This window comes from Macrotis lagotis, chromosome 1 (assembly GCF_037893015.1).
Source record: "Macrotis lagotis isolate mMagLag1 chromosome 1, bilby.v1.9.chrom.fasta, whole genome shotgun sequence".
Classification (NCBI taxonomy): Eukaryota; Metazoa; Chordata; class Mammalia; order Peramelemorphia; family Peramelidae; genus Macrotis; species Macrotis lagotis.
In genome coordinates this window covers 495853312-495874600 of record NC_133658.1, presented here as the reverse complement: position 1 = coordinate 495874600, position 21289 = coordinate 495853312, and the positions used below count along the sequence as shown (strand labels likewise).

The following is a 21289-nucleotide window of genomic DNA, read 5'->3' as shown; positions in this document are numbered from 1 at the left end:
CGAGGGAACTCTAGGAACCCAGTTTTCTTTTAGTAATCATAATTGTACTCATTCCTGACTGAAGAGTGTAGGTGGGACTGTTGGTAAGATAAGAATTTGATTACTGAAAAAAAAAATTTGATTACTCCCTAGTAAATAATATTTGACAAAGACAGGAACGTCTTTAAATGGCTAAGATCTTCTGTCTGTATAATCTTTAGATTTGCACTAATCTTTTTTTAAAGCACATTACCAAAATGTCATGTTATTAAAGTAAACAGAATTCTCCCCACAAACATAAAGAGAATCTTCCAGAAAAATAAAGTGAAAGGGGGGGGAGTGTGCTTCACTCTCTATTCAGATACCATCAGCTGTGTCTTTGGGATGAATCTTGCTAATCTTCTAATGAAAATTTTAAAACGTCAAAAAATATTGTATAAAACTGATTTAAATATCTTAGCTTGGGGGTTGGCTAGGTTGCACAATAGGTAGAGCACTGGTCCTGGAGTCAGGAGTACCTGAGTTCAAATGTGACCTCAGACACTTAATAATTACCTAGCTCTGTGGCCTTGGGCAAGCCACTTAACCCCATTGCCTTGCAAAAACCTTTAAAAAAAAAAATCTTAGCTTGTTATTTTTATTCTCTTCTACAGTTGAACAAGCAACCATCATCCAGCTCCAAAAAGGTCACTTTTGGGTTGAACAAAAACATGACTGCAGGTGAGAGAAGGTTTTGTATGGGTGTGTATGTGTGTGAGAAGGATAAGGGAGTATTTCGAGTCTATGCAGATATGTTTAGATTGGACTTAGATTCAATCTGTCCCCAGAAACATCTTAATAAAATGCACATAAGGGGCAGCTAGGTGGCACAGTGAATAAAGCACCAGCCCTGGAGTCAGGAGTACCTAGGTTCAAATCTGGTCTCAAACACTTAATAATTACCTAGCTGTGTGGCCTTGGGCAAGCCACTTAACCCCATTTGCCTTGCAAAATAAAATAAAATGTACATAAATTTCATAGTGGGTCAGGAGATTCCATTTTTATCCTATTTCTCCAACAGCAGTAAGGATTATTTCCACTTAATGACTGTACTAATGACTGTACTGTTGTGAAGCAATAGAGGAAGATTCTTGAACTTTTTGAAATTTTTTCTTCATTTTTCATTCATAAGACAGATTTTTCCCAGGAGTTTTTATGTCAAATGGTCACGTAAGCAGTGGGACTCAGATACTAGCAAATAATTGATGCCTATTATGACAAAGACAATAAAAAAATCAAGAACTTTAAATGGGGGAGGGGCAAGGGCATTCTTTTGAAAAAAGGAAATATTGATGATACTATATATCTGTTTAAGAACCTATATTTTTTCAGCAGAATTAATTTCAAGCTCCTTAAAACTGGGAATAAGCAGTGATTTAAAAAAATGTAGGGTAATATCGCTTGTTTAACTTCTGTTCCAGAATGTACCCTGTTATTTATAAAACTAGGAAAAAACCTAAATGATAAATGAGAGTCTTAATACAATTGATCAAGTATTTTCTTGACTTCAAGAACCTCATTCTCAAAGTTAATCATTTAAAGTTCTTGCTTTTTTCAGCCTTATCCTAGGAACTGAACAACCCAAGTCTATATTCCTCCTGATAAAGAAGTATGGAGTAGGAGATTTTTGTTGGTTTTTTAATTTTTTTTTTTTTAGCAGGGAGTATTTTAAAAGAAATTGTTTTAGTGAATCAGTTTGCTGTAGCCTCATTCTTTTCTCTTTACATTTGACAAGATATGATTATTTTGTTTCTGACAGAATTCAAGAAGACTGACAAAAGTATCTTGGTAAGTCCAACAGGACCCTCCCGAGTAGCTTTTAATCCTGAACAGAAGCCTCTCCATGGAGTGCTGAAGACACCTACAAGTTCACCCCCAGAAACTCCCCTTGTGACTAAGAAATTGCTTATTGCGCCTCCAAAGAGAAGACCAACTGCTATGGACTTCTTTTGAGCATAGCAAGATTCTTTTCTCTTTCAGGACTGCTTTTTGTACAGAATATTCTGTAAATTATAACTTTGGAAATTTTGGGCCTTTTTATCATTATTATTATTTTATAAATTCCTATAAATTGTATATAAAAGGTTCTGGTTGTGATCTGTGACACTGCTACTTCACCATCCCTTCAGTCTAAGGTCATGGAGATGCTTTGTATTATAATATATTCTTGCATTTGGATTATAATTGGTCTTTGCTTGGATCCTTATGAATTTCCCTCTCTTTAGTGTCTTCAGCAAGAGCTATTAGTGAAGGAACTCAGACTTTTTCTATTCTGTGTCTTTTTTTTTCTAAGTATAGAACAAAATCTATTGACCAGTTGCTATATTGAGCTTTGCTACTATTGTTCGTGTTGTGGTGGCTGATTGTTTTCTGGTTATTTGTAGTCCTAATGAGCTCTGTGTGATTGGCTTTGAGGGGAAAAATACCACATGGTGGTAGTGTCCTCATATAACCTTTAGACTTCGGTAGTTTTTGCTGTTAGAATATAATTTCTTTCAAATTGGTAGATTAACCCTACCACAGTTTGTGTGATCAGCCAGTTTCATATAGACAAAACATTGTCTCAGTTCTGTTCATTATTTTCCTCATCTACTAGAATCTCACTACTTTCCTACCAGCTAGGCAAGTGCTGAGTCCAATCCTCAAAATGAGCCCTACTTCTGAACTTCATGAAAAATCTAATTTACTGATGTTCTCTGTATTCTTATATGGAAATTTGTTTCATTCTTTATTCTGTTGCATGTGTTTTATTAACTGGCTATTTGAGCCAAGGTCTCAATGAACCTTGAAAGTAGCTTTTCTATATTTAAAATAAGGCAGAGTCACACTCTTAGAATCCCAGTTTCTTTCCAAGATGCGCAAAACAAAGAGCCTATGAAGATTCTGCTTGGAGATATTGATTTTATTTTAAGATATGACCCAAAATTGTAAGTATCTGTTGTTTAATTTGGTCTCTTTTTTGTGGAATTTCAACATTTAAGTTTCTAAAATTCCCCCCATTTCAATCAGCCACCAAGGAATTTCATTTGTCCAGATTGCATTTTGTAAGCAGGATTGTGATGTTCTGTTGTTAATTCAGTTTTCTATGAAGAAAAATGTATCTCTAACTTGCAACTGAACATGTCATGATATAAAGATTGAGATCACTTCTTCAGATCCCCATAGCTGGGTTAGAAGACAAGGGAAAAGAAAGGGATTATTAAGGGTCCTAACCCCTTAGTTTATTCTAGAAAAATTTACTTCATGCTTGTCAGCCAGGAGCAAACATTGAACATACTACATATATTTTTTCATTCTGCTTCATTGTCGGGTTTTTTTTTCAGATACTCCATAAATCACGGAAATTCAAAACTCACATTTGTCTAGGAGGCCCAAGAATTTTGAATGTCCACATTAACCCTAGGTTTTCCCTGAGTTCACATCCTACTCCATGGTTGAGTCAGAAAGGGTGCTTGATATATTAGCTGTGGCCAGAACAGTTTTTGAAAATGACAAAAATTTTAGAAATCTGACTTGTTCAAATTGAACAACTACAGTTATATTTCCTTCCTTTCTTGTTAATTCACATAATCAATGAAGAAACTTTAACCACAAAAACTATAACTGAATCAACTTGTCTGTGTCATTTAACTGAGAAAAGTGATGGTATGTTTTAGTAACATTTTTTAAACTTTGGTGCTTTTTTTCTTTGCCTGATTACATAGTTACCATAATTAAGCTATGGAAGAAAGAAAATTGATGTTGTGCTCTTTATCTTGTTTCTTGTGGTAACAATTCTTCTGTGTTACTACATATAGATTAATAGCTTTTGTTGGAAAATGCATGGGTTTTTTTAAACATTATATTCTATATGCATTTGATTTGTTGTATTCAAGAAAATAGCCAGTATGTATTGGAAAGATTGGATTTGGATGTTCACAAGCAAAATTAGTTTTAATTCTAACTTTACTTTTTAAGTAATTTTTAAATTCTTAATCAAATTGTCTTTTTAAAGAACATCCAGTTTTTAAATACTTAGATCCTGAATCCTACCACCAAATGTACTACTCTTTTAGCCCCAAAATACTAAAAAAAAAAAAAAATGCAAGAAATTCTAAGATAAAAAGAAGGCATTGGTTTTACAGTGACTAGTGATTTTTTTTTTCCTTCACAGAATTGAAGGCTTGAATTATAGTGTCATCTGTCTATACTGTGGTATTATTGTAATAACTGTAAATATGCCTGTATCAAATTTAAATTGTCTTCTGTCATATATGACTATTTCCAAGGGGTAACACTGAATGCCTTTATTTTACTTTATCTTCAGCTGTTTCTGAATTTGTTTCAGGTTGTGAGTAAATTGAAAAAGTTTATTCTAGAGTTTTGGGAGGGTTTTTGTTTTGTTTTGTTTTATTTTATTAAATGTGAACAACAAAGGAAGGAGACAAAGTACTGTTTACTTGAATTCCCCTTGTACACTCAAGAAATGTATCACCTAAAAAAAAATATTTTGAAAGTCACAGCTTTCTGTTTAAGTATATGTTATTTTTATAGAGAAAATTGCCAGGAATACTTTAAAAAGGCCAAAAACAGGAAATGACTAATGTTGGTAACCTTGAATTACAGTTTTTTGTAAAGGGTAGTTATTTTTCACAGGTCTGGTCAATTTTGTACAATTTTGTATCAGACTCTTCTTAAGATTTATAATCATTTGTAATTTCTAACTGGACTGAAAGCACAAAGGGAAATGTTAACAGGAAATCTGGAAAAGGTTGGTTTTAAGTGTTGAAAATGTATAAAATTGGATTTAATTTTAATTGTGTGTTTTTCTGTATTTTTATTATGCTAGCAAGGACTATGTTTCTTTACTGTAAGTTTGTATTAACAGCTGCTGTACTAACAGTGTTTGTCAATGTGGTATTTCAACTAAGAAAGTCACATAGCCAAATCCAATAAAAATTAGTGTTTACTCTGATGGGTTTGTGTTTAGTAATGAGAATCAGTATTTTCTTCTAGTTTTACAAAATGACATGCATAGAAGGGTATATTGTGTTAGATCCAGATCAGAGTTTCTTTTGAGAATATTATTCTGTTGGAACCCAGCATTATGTAGCTTGAAAAGTATCTAACCCAAAGAGGGTCCTACTCTTGGGAAGTCATATGGTTGCAGGGAATGCTTAACCCCATTGCCTTGCCAAAGAAAGAAGTGAAATGAAGACTTAAAAATATCAAACACTGAACTAAAGTTTAATACAAGCAATGTGAGGTCTTTCATCCCAGTATATACTTAAAGCAACCCAAATGTCTTTTCTGAAAAATGTCTGTGCTGACCAATCAGCTATGATTTCTTTGTTCCTTTGAATCCTACAACCAAACAGATGGGGTGAGGGAAGGGTGTCAGGCTATGGGTCACAGCTTTTTGGTTCTCCCTTCTGCCAAACGACTTAATAAACTACTTTCTAAATATTTCCAATCAGAGTATTATTCTTAGCCCTATCAAGGGATATAGACCAGCGATGTCAAACACAGACCAACAGCATCAGATTAAACTACGTCAATATGAACTTCATTGAGATCCTTATGTGCAGATTGTTGTTCAGTCATGTCTGACTATAACTCCATTTGGGTTTTTCTTAGCAAAGATACTGAAGTTGTTTGCCATTTCCTTCTCTGGCTTACTTTACAGATGAGGAATCTGAGGCAAACTGTTCAGTTAATTGCCTCAGGGTTGCAGGACTACTAAACCTGTAAGCCCACATTTGTATTCAGGAAGATGAGTCTTCCTGACCCCAGACCTGGCCTCTTTGTACATTTCTCCTTTTCTATTTGAGGTTGATAATCACTGCTCTAATCTAACTCTGATGATTCAAATATTTGTCTCCTCCATTCCAGTCAAAACTGAATTTCTAGACATTCCCCAAATTTAGTATTCCATCTGTTGTCTTCCTGCCTTTGCACAAATTGTCCTTCCTAACTAAAATTAACTCTCCTAGAATTCCTGTCTTCAAGACTTAACTCAATAACTTCTATCTGTTGGCTCCTAGTATATATAGTGGTCAAATTTTTATCATTGTTTTATGTTGACACACCTCTTTGGAAAATGTAAATCCTTTAGAGGGGCAGCTAGGTGTTGCAGTGGATAGAGCACTGGCCCTGGAGTCAGGAGGATCCAAGTTCAAATTCTATCTTAGACACATAATTGGCTAGCTGTGTGACCTTGGGCAAGTCATTTTTTGACCCCTACTGCCTTGTAAAAAATAAAAATAAAAACTTTAGAGAACAGACTTTTTTTGTCTTTTGTTTTTTTTTCCCCTGCCTTAACCCTAACATTTTTAGGATTATGCAATAGCAAGTGTTTAATGTATATTGAATTGGAATCCACATCATTTCCTACTTTGAGCAATATTTGACTACCAGAAAAGGAATTTGAACTTAATATGGAATGGGGAACTGTTGATGGTTTTTGCCTAAAAGAGTGATAATAGCTAGATATAAACCACTGTAATCATGAAGTATCCTACCACCAGCAAACCTAAGCTCCCCTTGGCTCACCAATGCTTCTTTTCAGGTTTCAAGCTGCCATTGCTACTTGCTCACCGGGGTCTACAAACCATCCAATAACTTTATTATTTAAAGGAGAATTACAAAGAAGCATTGCAGGAAAACATGAAAAGAAGGAAGGAAAAAATAAACCAGTGTACAGTTTACAAAAGGTCTCATAACTTAATCCTGATCTAGTAACAAATGCTCAGTTACTAAAATTATATATCTTCGTTTATGAAGGCATCTGCCACATACCATAAGTTCCCCTGAGATGACTACCCCAGATGCAAAGTATTCGATTCACATCCACCAAAATTATAATCTCCCTACAAACATATTTTTCATAACTGGAAGACTTTTGGTCAAGATAGCTAAAAATGAACACTGACTGCCTGACTTGCACATACCTATTCCCGCAAAAATCTGAAGTTCCAGTTTTGAAAAATCTGGAAGAATCAAAGGAAAGTGACAGAAGGGAAAAAAAGAACCAATGACAACCTTAAGAGACCCAGGGATACTCAATACAGAAGGCCAGAAGAGAATAACCTCTACAAAGGGTCAGGAAAAATTTATCTTCTTTTTTTTTAAGGTTTTTGCTAGGCAATGGGGTTAAGTGGCTTGCCCAAGGCCACACAGCTAGGTAATAAGTGTCTGAGTCCAGATTTGAACCCAGGTACTCCTGACTCCAGGGCTGGTGCTTTATCCCCTGTGCCACCTAGCTGCCCCTGGAAAAAACTATCTTGACAGCAATTTCTATCAGAAATGAAGCTAGACTTAAAAATAATCAAATGAGTCCTGAAGGAAAGAATTGGGGAAAGTAACAGAACAAGAGGAAAAACTTAAAGCTTAGACTCAAGAAGTATAAAACCATGAAAATTAGAAGAGACCAAACAATGATTCAGGTCAGAAGCATGTCAAAAACAACTGACCTGGATAAAAAAACTAGTAAGAATTTTTTTTAAAAAATGTAATTGGAACCCCTACTATTATTACTATTTTATTTTATTTTGAGTCTTTTTTTTTTCCTTCTTTTAGGTTTTTGCAGGGCAGTGGGGATCGGGTGGTTTTGCATGTCACACGGCTGGGTGATTGTTGGGTCTACGGGGCTGCATGTGGGCTCGGATGCTCATGGCTCCAGGGCTGGTGCTTCATCCATTGCGCCACCTGGCCATACCTACAATTATTACTATTATTCTTTTTTTTAATTTTAATTTTTTTCTCTCCCCTTTACTTTATTGCCCAAGCAAGTCTATATTCATGGGGGGAGGGGTATTTTGTTTATTCTTAAACAAGAATATTTTATTAATGTAAAAAAAATTTGTACAAAATGAGAATTAAAAATAAAATTAAGAGATAAATAAAAAAAGGAATAATGCAATTGGAATTCATAAATGGAAGACAATAGCAGAATACATTAGAGAGGAGAATGCAACATTTTATTTATAAGAAATACATTTGAAATAGATTCTCAAAGACTTCAAACAAAGAGGTAGGGGACATTGGATAGAGCATAAGCCCTGAAGTTAGGTGGACCTAAATTCATACCCCACCTCACATATTTAATAATACTTAGCTGAGTGACCTTGGGCAAGTCACTGAACCCCATAGCCTTCAAAAAAAAAAGAGGGATGGCTAGGTGGCGTAGTGGATAAAGCACTGGTCCTGGAGTCAGGAATACCTGGGTTCAAATCAGGTCCCAGACACTTAATAATTACCTAGCTGTGTGGCCTTGGGCAAGCCATTTAACCCCATTTGCCTTGCAAAAAATCTAAAAAAAAAAAAACAGAAGCACAACAAAATCTATTAAACTTCAGTTGAATTTTAAGGGAAAAACCAGGAGTAGCAATTATGATCTCAGACAAAGCAACTTCAAAAAAAAACTTGAATAAGTGAACCGAGAAATTGTGTCTAGTAAAGGTATTATAAACAATAAACTAATATTAATACTTAATTGACATACGCCAAATGGCATAAAATCAAAATTTGCCTGAAAAAAGCTAAATGAGTTACCAGGGATAAAAAGGCAATCAAAATATAATGATTTGGAATCTCAACATACCCCTTTCAAACTGGAAAAGTCTAAACCAAGAAAGGTTTAAAAGTTTAGAAAGATTAGAACTTCTTCAAAGAAAAAGTTATGTCCTAAATAGAGTTTTAGAAAAGATGGATATGATAGGACTTGTGGTGCTTACTCAATGTATTAGGGCAATAAAAATTTGAAAAACAAATGGACAAGGGACTGCTAGGTGGTGCAGTGGATAAAGCACTGGCCCTGGAGTCAGGAGTACCTGGGTTCAAATCTGGTCTCAGACACTTACCTAGCTGTGTGGCTTTGGGCAAGCCACTCAACCTCATTTGCCTTGCAAAAAAGCTAAAAAAAAAAAACAAAAACAAATGGACAGAAGAATAAATATTTTAAAAATCTCTTTAAAAAACTAATACATAGTACAACCAAAAGTATGATCAGATCAAAATTTAATCGAAGGTTAAATAACTTAACCCTAAAGAATTGGTGAGGGGTAGGTGACTATGTAGAAAACTAAGCCTGGGTTCAGGAAGACCTGAGTTCAAATCCATCTTCAGATATTTACTAGTTTTCTGATGTTGAGCAAGTCATTTACCCTGTTTGCTTCTATTTCCTCACTTGTAAAAAGAGCTGATGAAGGGATTGGCAAATCGCTCCAGTATCTTTGCCAAGAAAACCCCAAATGACATCTCAAAGAGTCAAAAGCAAGTAATAGACTGTGTTCTGTCCATTTTTTTTTAACTCTCTGTAATGTTTATATTTCAAGTGTGTTTCTTATAAACAATACAATGTTTCATTCTCCTTTCTAATGTATTCCACTATTGTCTTGTTTTATGAATGAGTTTCATTCCATTCACAGTTATGCTCATTACTTGAGTATATATCTCTCCAACCTATTCTCTTATTGAACAACAACACTCCCAGTGGAAGAGACTCTGGGTTTAAACAGAATTGTATATGGACAACTTTCACCAGATTGTTTGAGGTAGAAAAATGCGGAACTCATAAACTTAAATTTTTGTTGAAATGAATGAATGAATGTTGAAAACTGCCTTTGTGTATAATTTAAAATATACAATAAAATAATAAATAGAAAGATGATAAAGTTCTCAAAGTATACAAAGCAGAATTTAGCATCTTTCCTCTTCAACCCTCTCCTTGACTCCTTCCTTCCTGATTATTTGTTGAACTTCATGAGTTTGGCCTTAATAAAGAATAAAATTAAAATGATTTTAATCTCCAGAATTTGTCCTAATAATGAACAAATGTTAGCCTCCAGAGTTTGGTCTCAAGAAAGAACAAAGGAATTAGGTTAACATGTTTATTAAATTTCTCTAAACTTGCAGATTATGCATGCCTGGGAGTGAAGGAAGTAGAGGGAATTTTAAAATAATCTTTAATATATGCACTGGCCTCCTCCCTCACCTCCCCACCCCCATCCCATTGAGATAAGTTCAATGAACTTTTAGTAAAGTACCTTGCCCCTCTCTGGCTAGGACTCTGTAAACTCCAGTTCCAGGCTCCTACTAACAAAGCAATGTATCCCTCCCTGCCTTAAATTGAAAGAATTAGAACTACCGTCCTTCATCTGCAACTTCCCAATTACCTCATCTCTGCCCTTTGAGCTATCTGCCCCTCCTATGTCTCCCTATATCTCCCTATGTCCTTTTTAAAAGCTCATTCTCTCTTCTCTTGAGTGGTTTGTCTTCCTTTGAAGTCAGCCTATTTAATCCCACAAATATCTCTCATGTCCCTATGTCCTTCTTTACTACTTATCACCTGCTGAGTTGTCCTCCTTTAGAGGAGCCTACTCTTGAGTGTAATTCCCCACATTATCTACTCTCCTATACCTTACTGCTCAACCTGTCATGGCTCTTTCCTTTAGCTTCCTTCTCTTAGGGATCAGTGGTTTCCTAACTTCACTTTAGTCTTCCTTTTCCTTAGCTTCTGCTAATCACAGCAAATTCTCCTGCCCCTATATTACCCTTTCTTACTGCTTATACCTTGATGGCTGCTATGAGGCCTGTGATTCCACCAAACACTTTTACCCTCTTCTTTATGTTACTGGATCCATGTTGATCTAAGTCTAGCAACAATCTCATGACTGTTTCTCTTTCCTCTCTTAGCTGTCTTTGATGATCTCACCAGCCCACCTTCTGGTTATTTCTTCTCTGCTTAATTCCACTACTTCTACTAAAAGTCACTATCTTGCTATGTCTCCAAAGAGCCTAACCTGTGAACTTTTTGCAGCAATCTGTGAATTAAAATCTATGTCTTTTTTCACCCCACCTGAATCATAGAGCCTGGCAATTTCCTCACCCATAATTGAATCCACATTGATCCTTAAAGCCCTCATGCCCCCCCAGCCTATTTTCTCCTCATCATCATAATGGCAACCCAACATGGGTGCTGAAATGGGGCTTCACCTAGACACCTGGCCTCTTGAATAGAGAGGCAAATTGCCAAAGATACAGATTTTAAAAGGGTTTATTTTTAGCCCAACCACTATCAGAAGGCAGGATCTGAAAAGCTACCTCTGACTTATCCATTAAAAGAATGGGATGGATATCAGACATAACCACTAGGATATATTTCTAGGAGGGCATGCCAGTAGGGATGACTCTTCCCAACCCCAAGATTTTTGTGCCGAATCAGTTATGTCAGGATCTCTACAAATGTGAATCTTTCCTTCTGCATATTGGCACACTCAATGACCTTTGATATTAGTTATAAGATAACAGTTGATATGTCTAGCCTATCAATTGTCATACAATTGATCAATTTGAAAGGAGAGCTCATTAAAACCTAAAAAAAATCCTAAAAAAAATTACCTAGCTGTGTGATCTTGGGTAAGTCATATAACCCCATTACCCTGCAAAAAATTATATATATATATATATATATATATATATATATATATATATACACACATGTATATGCAATATGTATTTTCTATATTTATTAGGCAGCTAAGTGGCACAGTAGATAAAGCACAAGACCTGGAGTGAGGAAGATCTGAGTTCAATTCCAGCCCTATTTATCTACTCACTTACCTACTGGCTATGTGACCTGGGAAAGTTGCTTAAACCTGTATATTTCAGTTTCTTCATCTGTAAAATGAGTTAGAGAAAGAAATAGCAAAGCACTACAGTATTTTTGTCAAGAAAATCCTCCATAGGGGCAGCTAGGTGGTGCAATAGAGCACCAGTCTTGGGGTCATTTCAAATTTGACCTCAGAGGATTACCTAGCTATGTGGCCTTGGGCAGGTCACCTAACCCCATTGCCTTGCAAAAACCTAAAAAAAAAATTCCTAAAAGGGTCACATGAAAAGTCAGACATCACTGAAAGTCACTAAACAACAAAAACAATTTTAAATGATTTGTACCATTTTTGATATATTGGATTTCTTTCTGACCATTTATCTATTGTGAAATGACTCTTGTTCTTAATCTAATAGTTCCTTATGATAAGATCACTGAACTTCAGGGAAGCACCTAGCACCTATCAAAACAATAAACTCCTTCCCTAGCCTGAAATGATTAAATCTTAAACTATTTATATGGCCTTAATTACTTCATCTTTGCTCTTTAAGCTACACCCTTCATCTACACATCCCTAATTACCTCATCTCTATCCTTCAAAAATCCAACTTTCTCTCCAGTAGAGCATTCAGTCCTCTAAGGAGAAGTCAGTTTTCCAATAGGAAAATAAAAGCCTTTCCTTACACTTTAATATAACCTTATGGAATATTCACATATCTTATAAATGAGATTTTTATTAGAACACTTGCTACAAAGATTTTTTCCCCCTTCAATTAACTGGTTTCTTCTAGTTTAACTATTAGATTTTTTTGTAAAACAATTTTAGTTTAATGTAATTAAATCATTTATTTTAATCTTCTGTGATCTATTTGGATCCAATTTCAATATTAAATTCAATATTAAATATGTATAGTATCCAGATTCTTAGAGGAGAAGCTGAATGAGTTGCAGGAAGACACAGACAGCAAAATTCTATTGGTGGGAGACTTCAACATCCCTCTTTCAGATTTAGATAAATCTAACCATAAAATAAACAGAAGGAAGTTAAGGAGGTAAATAGAATGTTAGAAAACCTAGACATAATAGATCTTTGGAGAAAATTGAACATTGAATGGGGATAGAAAGGCATATACTTTTTTTTCTGTAGTACATGGCACTTACTCAAAAATTGACCATGTACTAGGGCATAAAAACCTAATAATCAATTGCAGAAAGGCAGAAATAGTGAATACATCTTTCTCAGATCATAACGCAATAAAAATCACATGCAGTAATGGGCTAAAACTAATTGGAAACTAAATAAACTCATTTTAAAGAATGAGTGGATCAAACAAATTATAGAAAGAATTAATGATTTCATCCAACATACCACAACTTATGGGATACAGTCAAGGCAGCTGTCAGGGGATATATTATATCTTTAAATGTTTACATGAATGAATTAGAGAAAGAGGAAATCAATGAACTAAACATGCAACTAAAAAAATCAGAGAAAGAACAAATTAAAATTAAATATCAAATTAGAAATTCTAAAAATTAATGGAAAAATTAATAAAATCAAAAGCAAGAAAACTATTGAACTAGAGTTAATTTTATGAAAAACCAATAAAACTGATAAGCATCTGGTTAAATTTGATTTAAAAAAGGGAAAGAAGAAAACCAAATTGCTAATATCATAAATGAAAAAAGTGAACTCACTACCAATAAGGAGGAAATTAAAGTAATAATTCAGAATTATTTTGCCAACCTATGCCAATAAATTTGATAATCTAAGTGAAATGGATGAATATATACAAAAATATAAGTTGCCCAGGTTAAATGAAGAGGAAATTAAATACCTAAATAACCCTATTTCAGAAAAAGAAATTCAACAAGCCATTATTGAAATCCCTAAGAAAAAAATCTCCAGGGCCAGATGGATTCACAAGTGAATTCTATCAAACATTTAAGGAACAATTGGTTCCAATTCCATATAAACTCTTTGGAAAAATAGATGAAGACAGAACTCTGTCTAACTCTTTTTATGACACCAATGTGGTGATGATACCTAAACCAGGAAGAGTTAAAACAGAGAAAGAAAATTATAGACCTATCTCCCTGATTAATGTAAATGCAAAAAATTTTACATAAAATCTTAGCAAAATGATTACAGTAAGTTACACTAGGATTATGACCAAGTAGGATTTATCCCAGGAATGCAGGGTTGATACAATATTAGGAAAACTGTTAGTATAATCAATTATATCAATAACAACCCTATCAGAAATCATATGATTATAATCAATAGATGCTGAAAAATCTTTTGGCAAAATAAAGTACCCATTCCTGCTAAAAACACTAGAGAGCATAGGAATAAATGGGTTGTTCCTTAGAATGATAAGCAGTATCTATCTGAAACCATCAACAAGCATTATATGCAATGGGGATAAGCTAGAGGCCAATAAGATCAGGGGTGAAACAAGGATGCCCATTATCACCACTTCTCATCAATATTGTATTAGAGATGTTAGCTTCTGCAATAAGAGTAGAAAAAGAAATTGAAGGAATTAGAAAAGGGAAGGAAGAGACAAAATTCTCATTCTTTGAAGATGACCTGATGGTATACCTAGAGAATCCAAAAAAAATCATCTAAAAGCTACTAGAAAGAATTAGCAACTTTAGCAAAGTCATAGGATATAAAATAAACCCTCAATATTTCTATATATGACTAGCAAGATACAACAGAAAGAGCTAGAAAGAGAAATACCATGCAAAGCAACCTCAGACAGTATAAAATATTTGGAAGTCTATCTGCCAAGGTAGACTCAGAAACTTTTTGAAAACAATTACAAAACACTTCTCACACAAATAAAATCAGATTTAAATAACTGGGCAAATATCAACTGTTCATGGATAGACTGAGTTAATATAATAAAAATGACAATTCTACTTAAATTAAACTACTTATTTAGTGCCTTACCAATCAAACTTCAAATAAATTACTTTAATGGGCTAGAAAAAAATTTGTAACTAAATTCATATGGAAAAACAAAAAGTCAAAAATGTCCAGGTATTTAATGAAAAAATGCAAAGAAAAAAAAGGTGGCTTAGCCTTACCAGATCTAAATTATATTAGAAAGCCTCAATCATCCAAACTGCCTGATACTAGCTAAGAAATAGTGTAGTGGATCAGTGGAAGAAACATCAGGAAATGATTATAATAATCTACTGTTTGATAAACCCAAAGAGTCAAGTTTTTGGAATAAAAACTCTCTTTGATAAAAACTGTTGGGAAAATTGGAAGTTAGTAAGGCAGAAACTTGGATTAGACCAACATCTTACATCCTCTACTAAGATAAGATCAAGATGGGTACAGGATTTAGACATAAAAGTTTACCTGTCAGTTCTATGGAAAGGGAAGCAGTTTATAACCAAGGAAGAGATGGAGAAAATCATTAAAACCAAACTAGACAATTTTGATTACATTAAATTAAAAAGGTTTTGCTCAAACAAAACCACTGTAACCAAGATTATAAGAAATGTAGTAAATTGGGAAACAATTTTTACCACTGGTATTTCTGACAAAGGACTCATTTCCAAAATATACAGAGAACTTAGTCAAATTCATTACAAAAAAAAAACAAGCCATTCCCCAGTTGACAAATGGTCAAAGGATATGCAAAGGCTAATTCAAAGATGAGGAAATCAAAGCTATCCATAGTCATGTGAAAAATTGCTCTAAATCATTACTTATTGGAGAAATGCAAATTAAAGCATCTCTGTTACCTCATACCTCTCAGATTGGCCAATATGACCAGAAAAGACAATGATCAGTGTTGGAAGGGATGTGGGAAATCTGGGACATTGATACATTGTTGGTGGAGCTGTGAACTGATCCAACCTTTCAGGAGAGCAATTTGGAATTACACCCAAAAGGCAATAAAAATGTGCATGCCCTTTGATCCAGCAATACCACCTCTGGTCTATATCCTGAAGAGATCAAGAAAAAGGGTAAAATATTCATAGCAGCTCTGTTTGTGGTAGCAAAGAATTGGAAATTGAGTGAATATCCATCAATTGGGGAAGGGCTGAACAAATTGTGGTATATATGTGTGTGTGCGTTTGTGTGTGTGTGTGTGTGTGTGTGTGTGTGTGTGTGTGTGTTATGGAACACTATTGTTCTGTTAGAAACCAGGAGGGATGGCAATTCAAAGAATCCTGGAAAGACTTGAATGAACTGATGCTGAATGAGATGAGCATAACCAGAAGAACATTGTACACCAAAACAGCAACATTGGGGAGATGATCAAACTTAATGGACTTGCTCATTTCATCAGTGCAATAATCAGGGACAATTTTAGGGTATCTGAGATGGAGAATACCATCTATCTCCAAAGAAAGAACTGTGGAGTTTAAACAAAGACCAAAGACTATTATCTTCAATTAAAAAAAAAAGAGTTAGGGGCAGCTAGATGGCAAAGTGGATAGAGTACTGGCCCTGGAGTTAGGAGTACCTGAATTCAGATCTGACCTTAGACAGTTAATAATTGCCTAGCTGTGTGGCCTTGGACAAGCTACTTCATCCCATTGCCTTGCAAAAAACCCCTAAAAATAAAAAAAAGTTTTCTCATGTACTACGTAATTTTGCTGTCTCTTATATTTTATTTTTTTTCTCTTAACATATTCAATTTCGATCAATGTATAGCATAGAAACAATGTAAAGACTATCAAACTGCCTTCTGTGGGGGGGGCAGGGAAGGGAGGTTGGAAACATTGTAAAATTCAAAACATTACAAAAAATGATAGGTAGAAACTTCTATTTATATAATTAGAAAGCAAATAAAATATTTATAATAAAAAAGAATTGTCTTTAATTATTGTACTGCTGAGATGAGCAAGTCCATCCTAGTTGATCATCATACAGTGTTGCTATTATTGTGAACACTGTTCTTCTAGATCTGCTTGCTTCACTCAGCATCAGTTCATATAAGTCTTTCCAGGCTTTTCTGAAATTCCATCCTTCAGGATTTCTTTCAGAACAATAGTACGCCATCTCTTTGATCCTATTTATACTTTGGTTATGAACTCTTTTCCTATTCATAGTTGTGAAATGCATTTTCTTTCTTGCTCCTCTAATTTATAATATGATTGTTTTCATTTAAGTCATAGATCTCTTGGATTTTAGATTACCTTTGTATATGATGTGAAATATTGGTCTATACTTAATTTCTACCAGGATTGTTTTTTTCCCCTTGAGTCAGGCAATTCTCATCTATAACTGTAGCATGCATAGTGGCCACACCCCAGTAAACTATTTAGACAGATGGGCTAAACCAGGTTGAGAGTAGCTGAGGAGTCTTAAACTCATGAGTGAGTTGGGAGGATGGGGGAGGGAGGGTATCTACCCGAAATATGTGAACTCTTCTACTGGTGGAATGTATGGAATGGGTGGATGAGAACAATTTGTTCCAATGGCTAAGAAAGCAGCTGAAGCAGATGTTCTTAGAGTTCTTAGAGCTTTGTTATCTAACCAAGCTATCAAAGATGCCAAGGTCATCCACTGCATCTAGAGCCATTCCAAGTTTTCTTGACTCTGCTTTGCCACTGGACCAATAATGACTTCTGAAGAGAGAATGAGGTTGCTTCATGTAACTCTACCTCACTTAAATCCAATTTTTTACTAATCAAAAGACATCGGCCATACCACTTTCCCATTCCTGTCTCAAAGTTCTGAAGTAACAGGCAAGTGACAAAAGTAGCAGGTGCAGATACATTGGGAGCTGTAATCACAATCCTGCACATTGAAAGCATCAGTGAGATTTGGCAGTCCCCTGGCTGTCTGAGCAGCCCTTTTAAGGATCACAGTGTTCACTTCCTGGTGGGTGGAGGGGGCTATAAAAAGGTGCCCTGACCTGATTATTTCAGTGGGCAGAGATTCCACCCAGAGGTTGAAACACCCAAAAATATACAAAAACTTCTTCAAAGAACATTCCACTCACATAGTTACAATTTTGAAACAGGTTTGTACTACCTCATATCTGGAGTGGTATTGCAGTAGCCTTCTGATTTCTGTCCCTGTCAAGTCCCTGTGTCCCCACTCTTTCTCCACTCAGCTCTTAAATAATCTTCCTAAAGTGAAGGTCTAACTATATCTTTTTTTTTTTTTTTTTTTTTTAGATTTTTGCAAGGCAATGGGGTTAAGTGGCTTGCCCAAGGCCACACAGCTAGGTAATTATTAAGTGTCTGAGGTGGAATTTGAACTCAGGTACTCCTGACTCCAGGGCCAGTGCTTTATCCACTACGCCACCTAGCCGCCCCCAGATCTAAGTATATCAGTAAACACCATGACACCTTATTACCTCTAGAATAAAATACAAAATATCCTGTTTGGCTTTTAAAGTTCTTTACAATGTTTTTCTCTTCCTAGCTGTTAGGGATGGACCTTACACCAGATTTCCTTTAGTTCAGGTTCAGTTTGTACAGAAATCAGACTTTGGTAAGGAATTAAATAATTAAGGAAAGGAGGTTTATTTTGCATTAACATAGGCAAAAAAGGATACAATGGTATTTAGTTTTTAGATACAATCTATTTTGTTTTTATATAGAAATGTGTTTGGTCAACAGGACAAGTATGATGATTTACATGGTTTTCAGTTATCCACCAAGTTAGAAGGGTTCAAACTCTTTATGAATGGATGAAAATTTTTTATGTTGTTGGATGACCAGGAATTTTTGTCAAAGGAGACAAGGACCAAGCAGGTCCCAGAGACAGTTTTGTCACCCTTTAGGGAAAACAAATCAATTGATGAGCCTGTTCAGATCTCCCCCTGGTCGATAAGACAAATTCAAGAAAGGAAAAGTTAAATAATTTTATTTAATGTTCCAAAACAGCTTATGGTTGGGTGCCTCCTACCCTGATTCAAACTGGGTCTGCTTTTTATAGAAAAGAGTAAACAACTTCCATAAAAAGACAAAAGAATTTTGATTGGTACACAAAATTATGAGGAGCTGAGATCACCTCAGATCCTCTCTCATTACAGTATCATGGAGAGAATTAGTACCCACAAATTGTTAAACAAGGTTTTGAACATGGACTCTCTTAGATTGACTCAGTAAGAGTATTTGACTTTGCAATTGTTGTGTTGAAGAAATAGGGAAACCCTGATCTATATTGGTTCTATCACACCACCTTTCCATGTAAAATCCAGCAATACTGGCCTAGATGATCAAGTCAGCAAGCATTTACTAGAATGTAGTAGAAGAAAAGACTAAGAGTCTGATAGTCATAGGCTGAACAAGCGTTGGAATAAGGTTGCTTGCCATGATACAACTTTGAATAGAGTTTGGGATGAACTTAACACTAGAGAAGAGGTATTGATCCTACTATAAGTCATCTGGAAAAGAAGAATCATACTGATACTGAAGCAGGGCACAGAAAATGGCCATGTTGGACTTGAAGGACACATCCTTTGAAACAGAAAAGACTAGTACATAGATGAGTACTGTCTTAATCATTGCTTGGAGGGCCACCCCTATGGCATATATATTGAAGAATACCTGGAGTCAGGTGCTAAACCACTCCCCAAGCACCACACTTATTCAATCCACTAAAGAAATATGTTTAAGCAAGGTCTTCTGGAGTGGAACTGTTTCTTTCTCTCCTCTCTTTTTCTTTGCAGGATACCCACTTTCTCTCTCTAAACTAGAACCATGTGTTTCTTCTGGCCTATGCTTTCAGCTCCAGGTAGCCAGAGTCAGCCCAGCCAGCTCTTATGGCTGTTTTCCTTTCTCTGTTTCCCTCAGTCCCCCTCACCTAAAGTCTTTGTTTTTCAGCCTGTCCTCAAGCAGCTTATTTTTTTCTCCAGGAAAAAAGTTTAATCTGTGAACTTTGCAGGCTTGTGAAATAAAAATCCTGAACTTTTCTACCTCCAGGGCTAGTCTGTGATTTTTTTTTACTTTCAAGAACTCTCATCTTTATGATGACACCACCACCAATTTTCCTGGTATCATTACCACCACTATGTCCAGAGGACCTGAGTTCAAATTTGACCTCAAACACTTGATAACTACTATCTGTGTGACTTTGGGCAAATCACTTAATCTTGATTGCCTCAAATCCAAAGCCATCTCCAGTCATTCCAATCCATATTTGTCTATCAGACCTAGATGACTCTGGGGGGAAAAGTAAGACTGGTGGACTTAGTAAATAACCTTTTACTTAAATCCAATTCATCTGCATGTCATGGCATCTCATCCCAGATGTTTTATAGTCTTCCTCAAGAATGAAGGACAAGGGGGGCGGCTACGTGCAGCAGTGGATAAAGCACTGGCCCTGGAGTCAGGAGTACCTGGGTGCATATCTGGTCTCAGATACTTAATAATTACCTAGCTGTGTGGCCTTGGGCAAGACACTTAAAGCCATTTGCCTTGCAAAAAAACCTAAAGAAAAACAACAAAGAATGAAGGACAAGGGGCAGATAGATAGCACAGTGGATAAAGCCACAGTCCTGGAGTCAGAAAGACCTGAGTTCAAATATGACTTCAGACAGTTAATAATTGCCTAGCTGTGTGACCTTGGACAAGTCAAGTATCCCATTGCCTTGCAAAAAAAATGAACAAACGACAACCCACCTATTTAAGGATTATTTGAGGATTTGGAGAAGTCCTAAGAGATGACCTATTTCCGGGTGGCTAGGTGGTGCAGTGGATAGTGCACTGGCCCTGGAGTCTGGAGTACCTGACTTCAAATTCGACCTCAGACACATAATGATTACCTAGCTGTGTGGCATTGGGCAAGCCACTTAACTCCATTTGCCTTGCAAAAAAAACCCTAAAAAAAAAGATCTATTTTTCACCCCAACCCCCTACTTTCCTTCCAGGTGTCTCTCTATCCACAGACACTATTAGATTATTGATTGTTTCATTCCCCAAAAGTTTTCAGTAACCTGAATTTTGCTATAACCACTAGGAGATCAAGGGTTAACTAGAAAAAGATATTTAGACAAAGTCCAAAATCTGAGTAAATGAAGTCTCCTAATTAGGGGCTTAGAGCAGTTGTGATTTAACTCATAGCTTTTCATTTAAAATAAACTCCCTAAAGCTGCAGAAGAGAAGCAATAAGTAATAAGAAGTGTTATATTGCCCTTAGGCTCAAAATGAGCTAATTAGTATAACAAAGTATCATACTGGTAATTAGAGCTATCCAAAAATGGAATGGGCTGCCTTGGAAGATAGTTTTCCCCTTGCTGAAGGTCTTTTAGCAGAGGATGGAGAACCACTTTTCAGATATCTTTTGGATTGAATGATTTATGAAATTCCTTCTAACTCCAAGATTCAGTGATTCTTTGATGCAGCTTATTGGTTTGCTTCCTTGGCAATCTATCGGACAGATGTTACAAATCAATTTGTATAGATTCATCAATTCACTTAAAGGTCTCTTCTCACATTAATAATTTTTTTCACTGATTTGAATTTAAGCCGGAGGTATCATAAATCCTACTGTAATTTGTTACCCAATTCAAATTTATGACAATCCAAAGGTACATTTGGTACGTTGTACAAAGGTACAATCCAAATAGTACATTTCTTGGAATTTGGTGTAATTTTGTGTCAGAACATGGCTCTATATGAATGTGACCATAGAGATTCAGACTTTCTTAGTTGGGAGATCATGAAACTGTTCGGATCATTCACAGAATTTCT

The 21289-nt window shown here is 35.5% G+C and overlaps 1 protein-coding gene across 1 annotated transcript in view; it reads left to right on the top strand.

Annotated features, from left to right (window-relative positions):
• The window catches only part of RRP1B (ribosomal RNA processing 1B), a 48746-nt gene extending 46696 nt beyond the window's left edge, over positions 1 to 2050 (top strand). Inside the window, 2 exon segments of the mRNA XM_074213878.1 lie at positions 633 to 699; positions 1778 to 2050. Of these exon segments, the coding sequence (XP_074069979.1) occupies positions 633 to 699; positions 1778 to 1971 (261 nt within the window). The 3' untranslated portion in view covers positions 1972 to 2050.
• The last annotated feature ends 19239 nt before the right edge of the window (positions 2051 to 21289 follow it).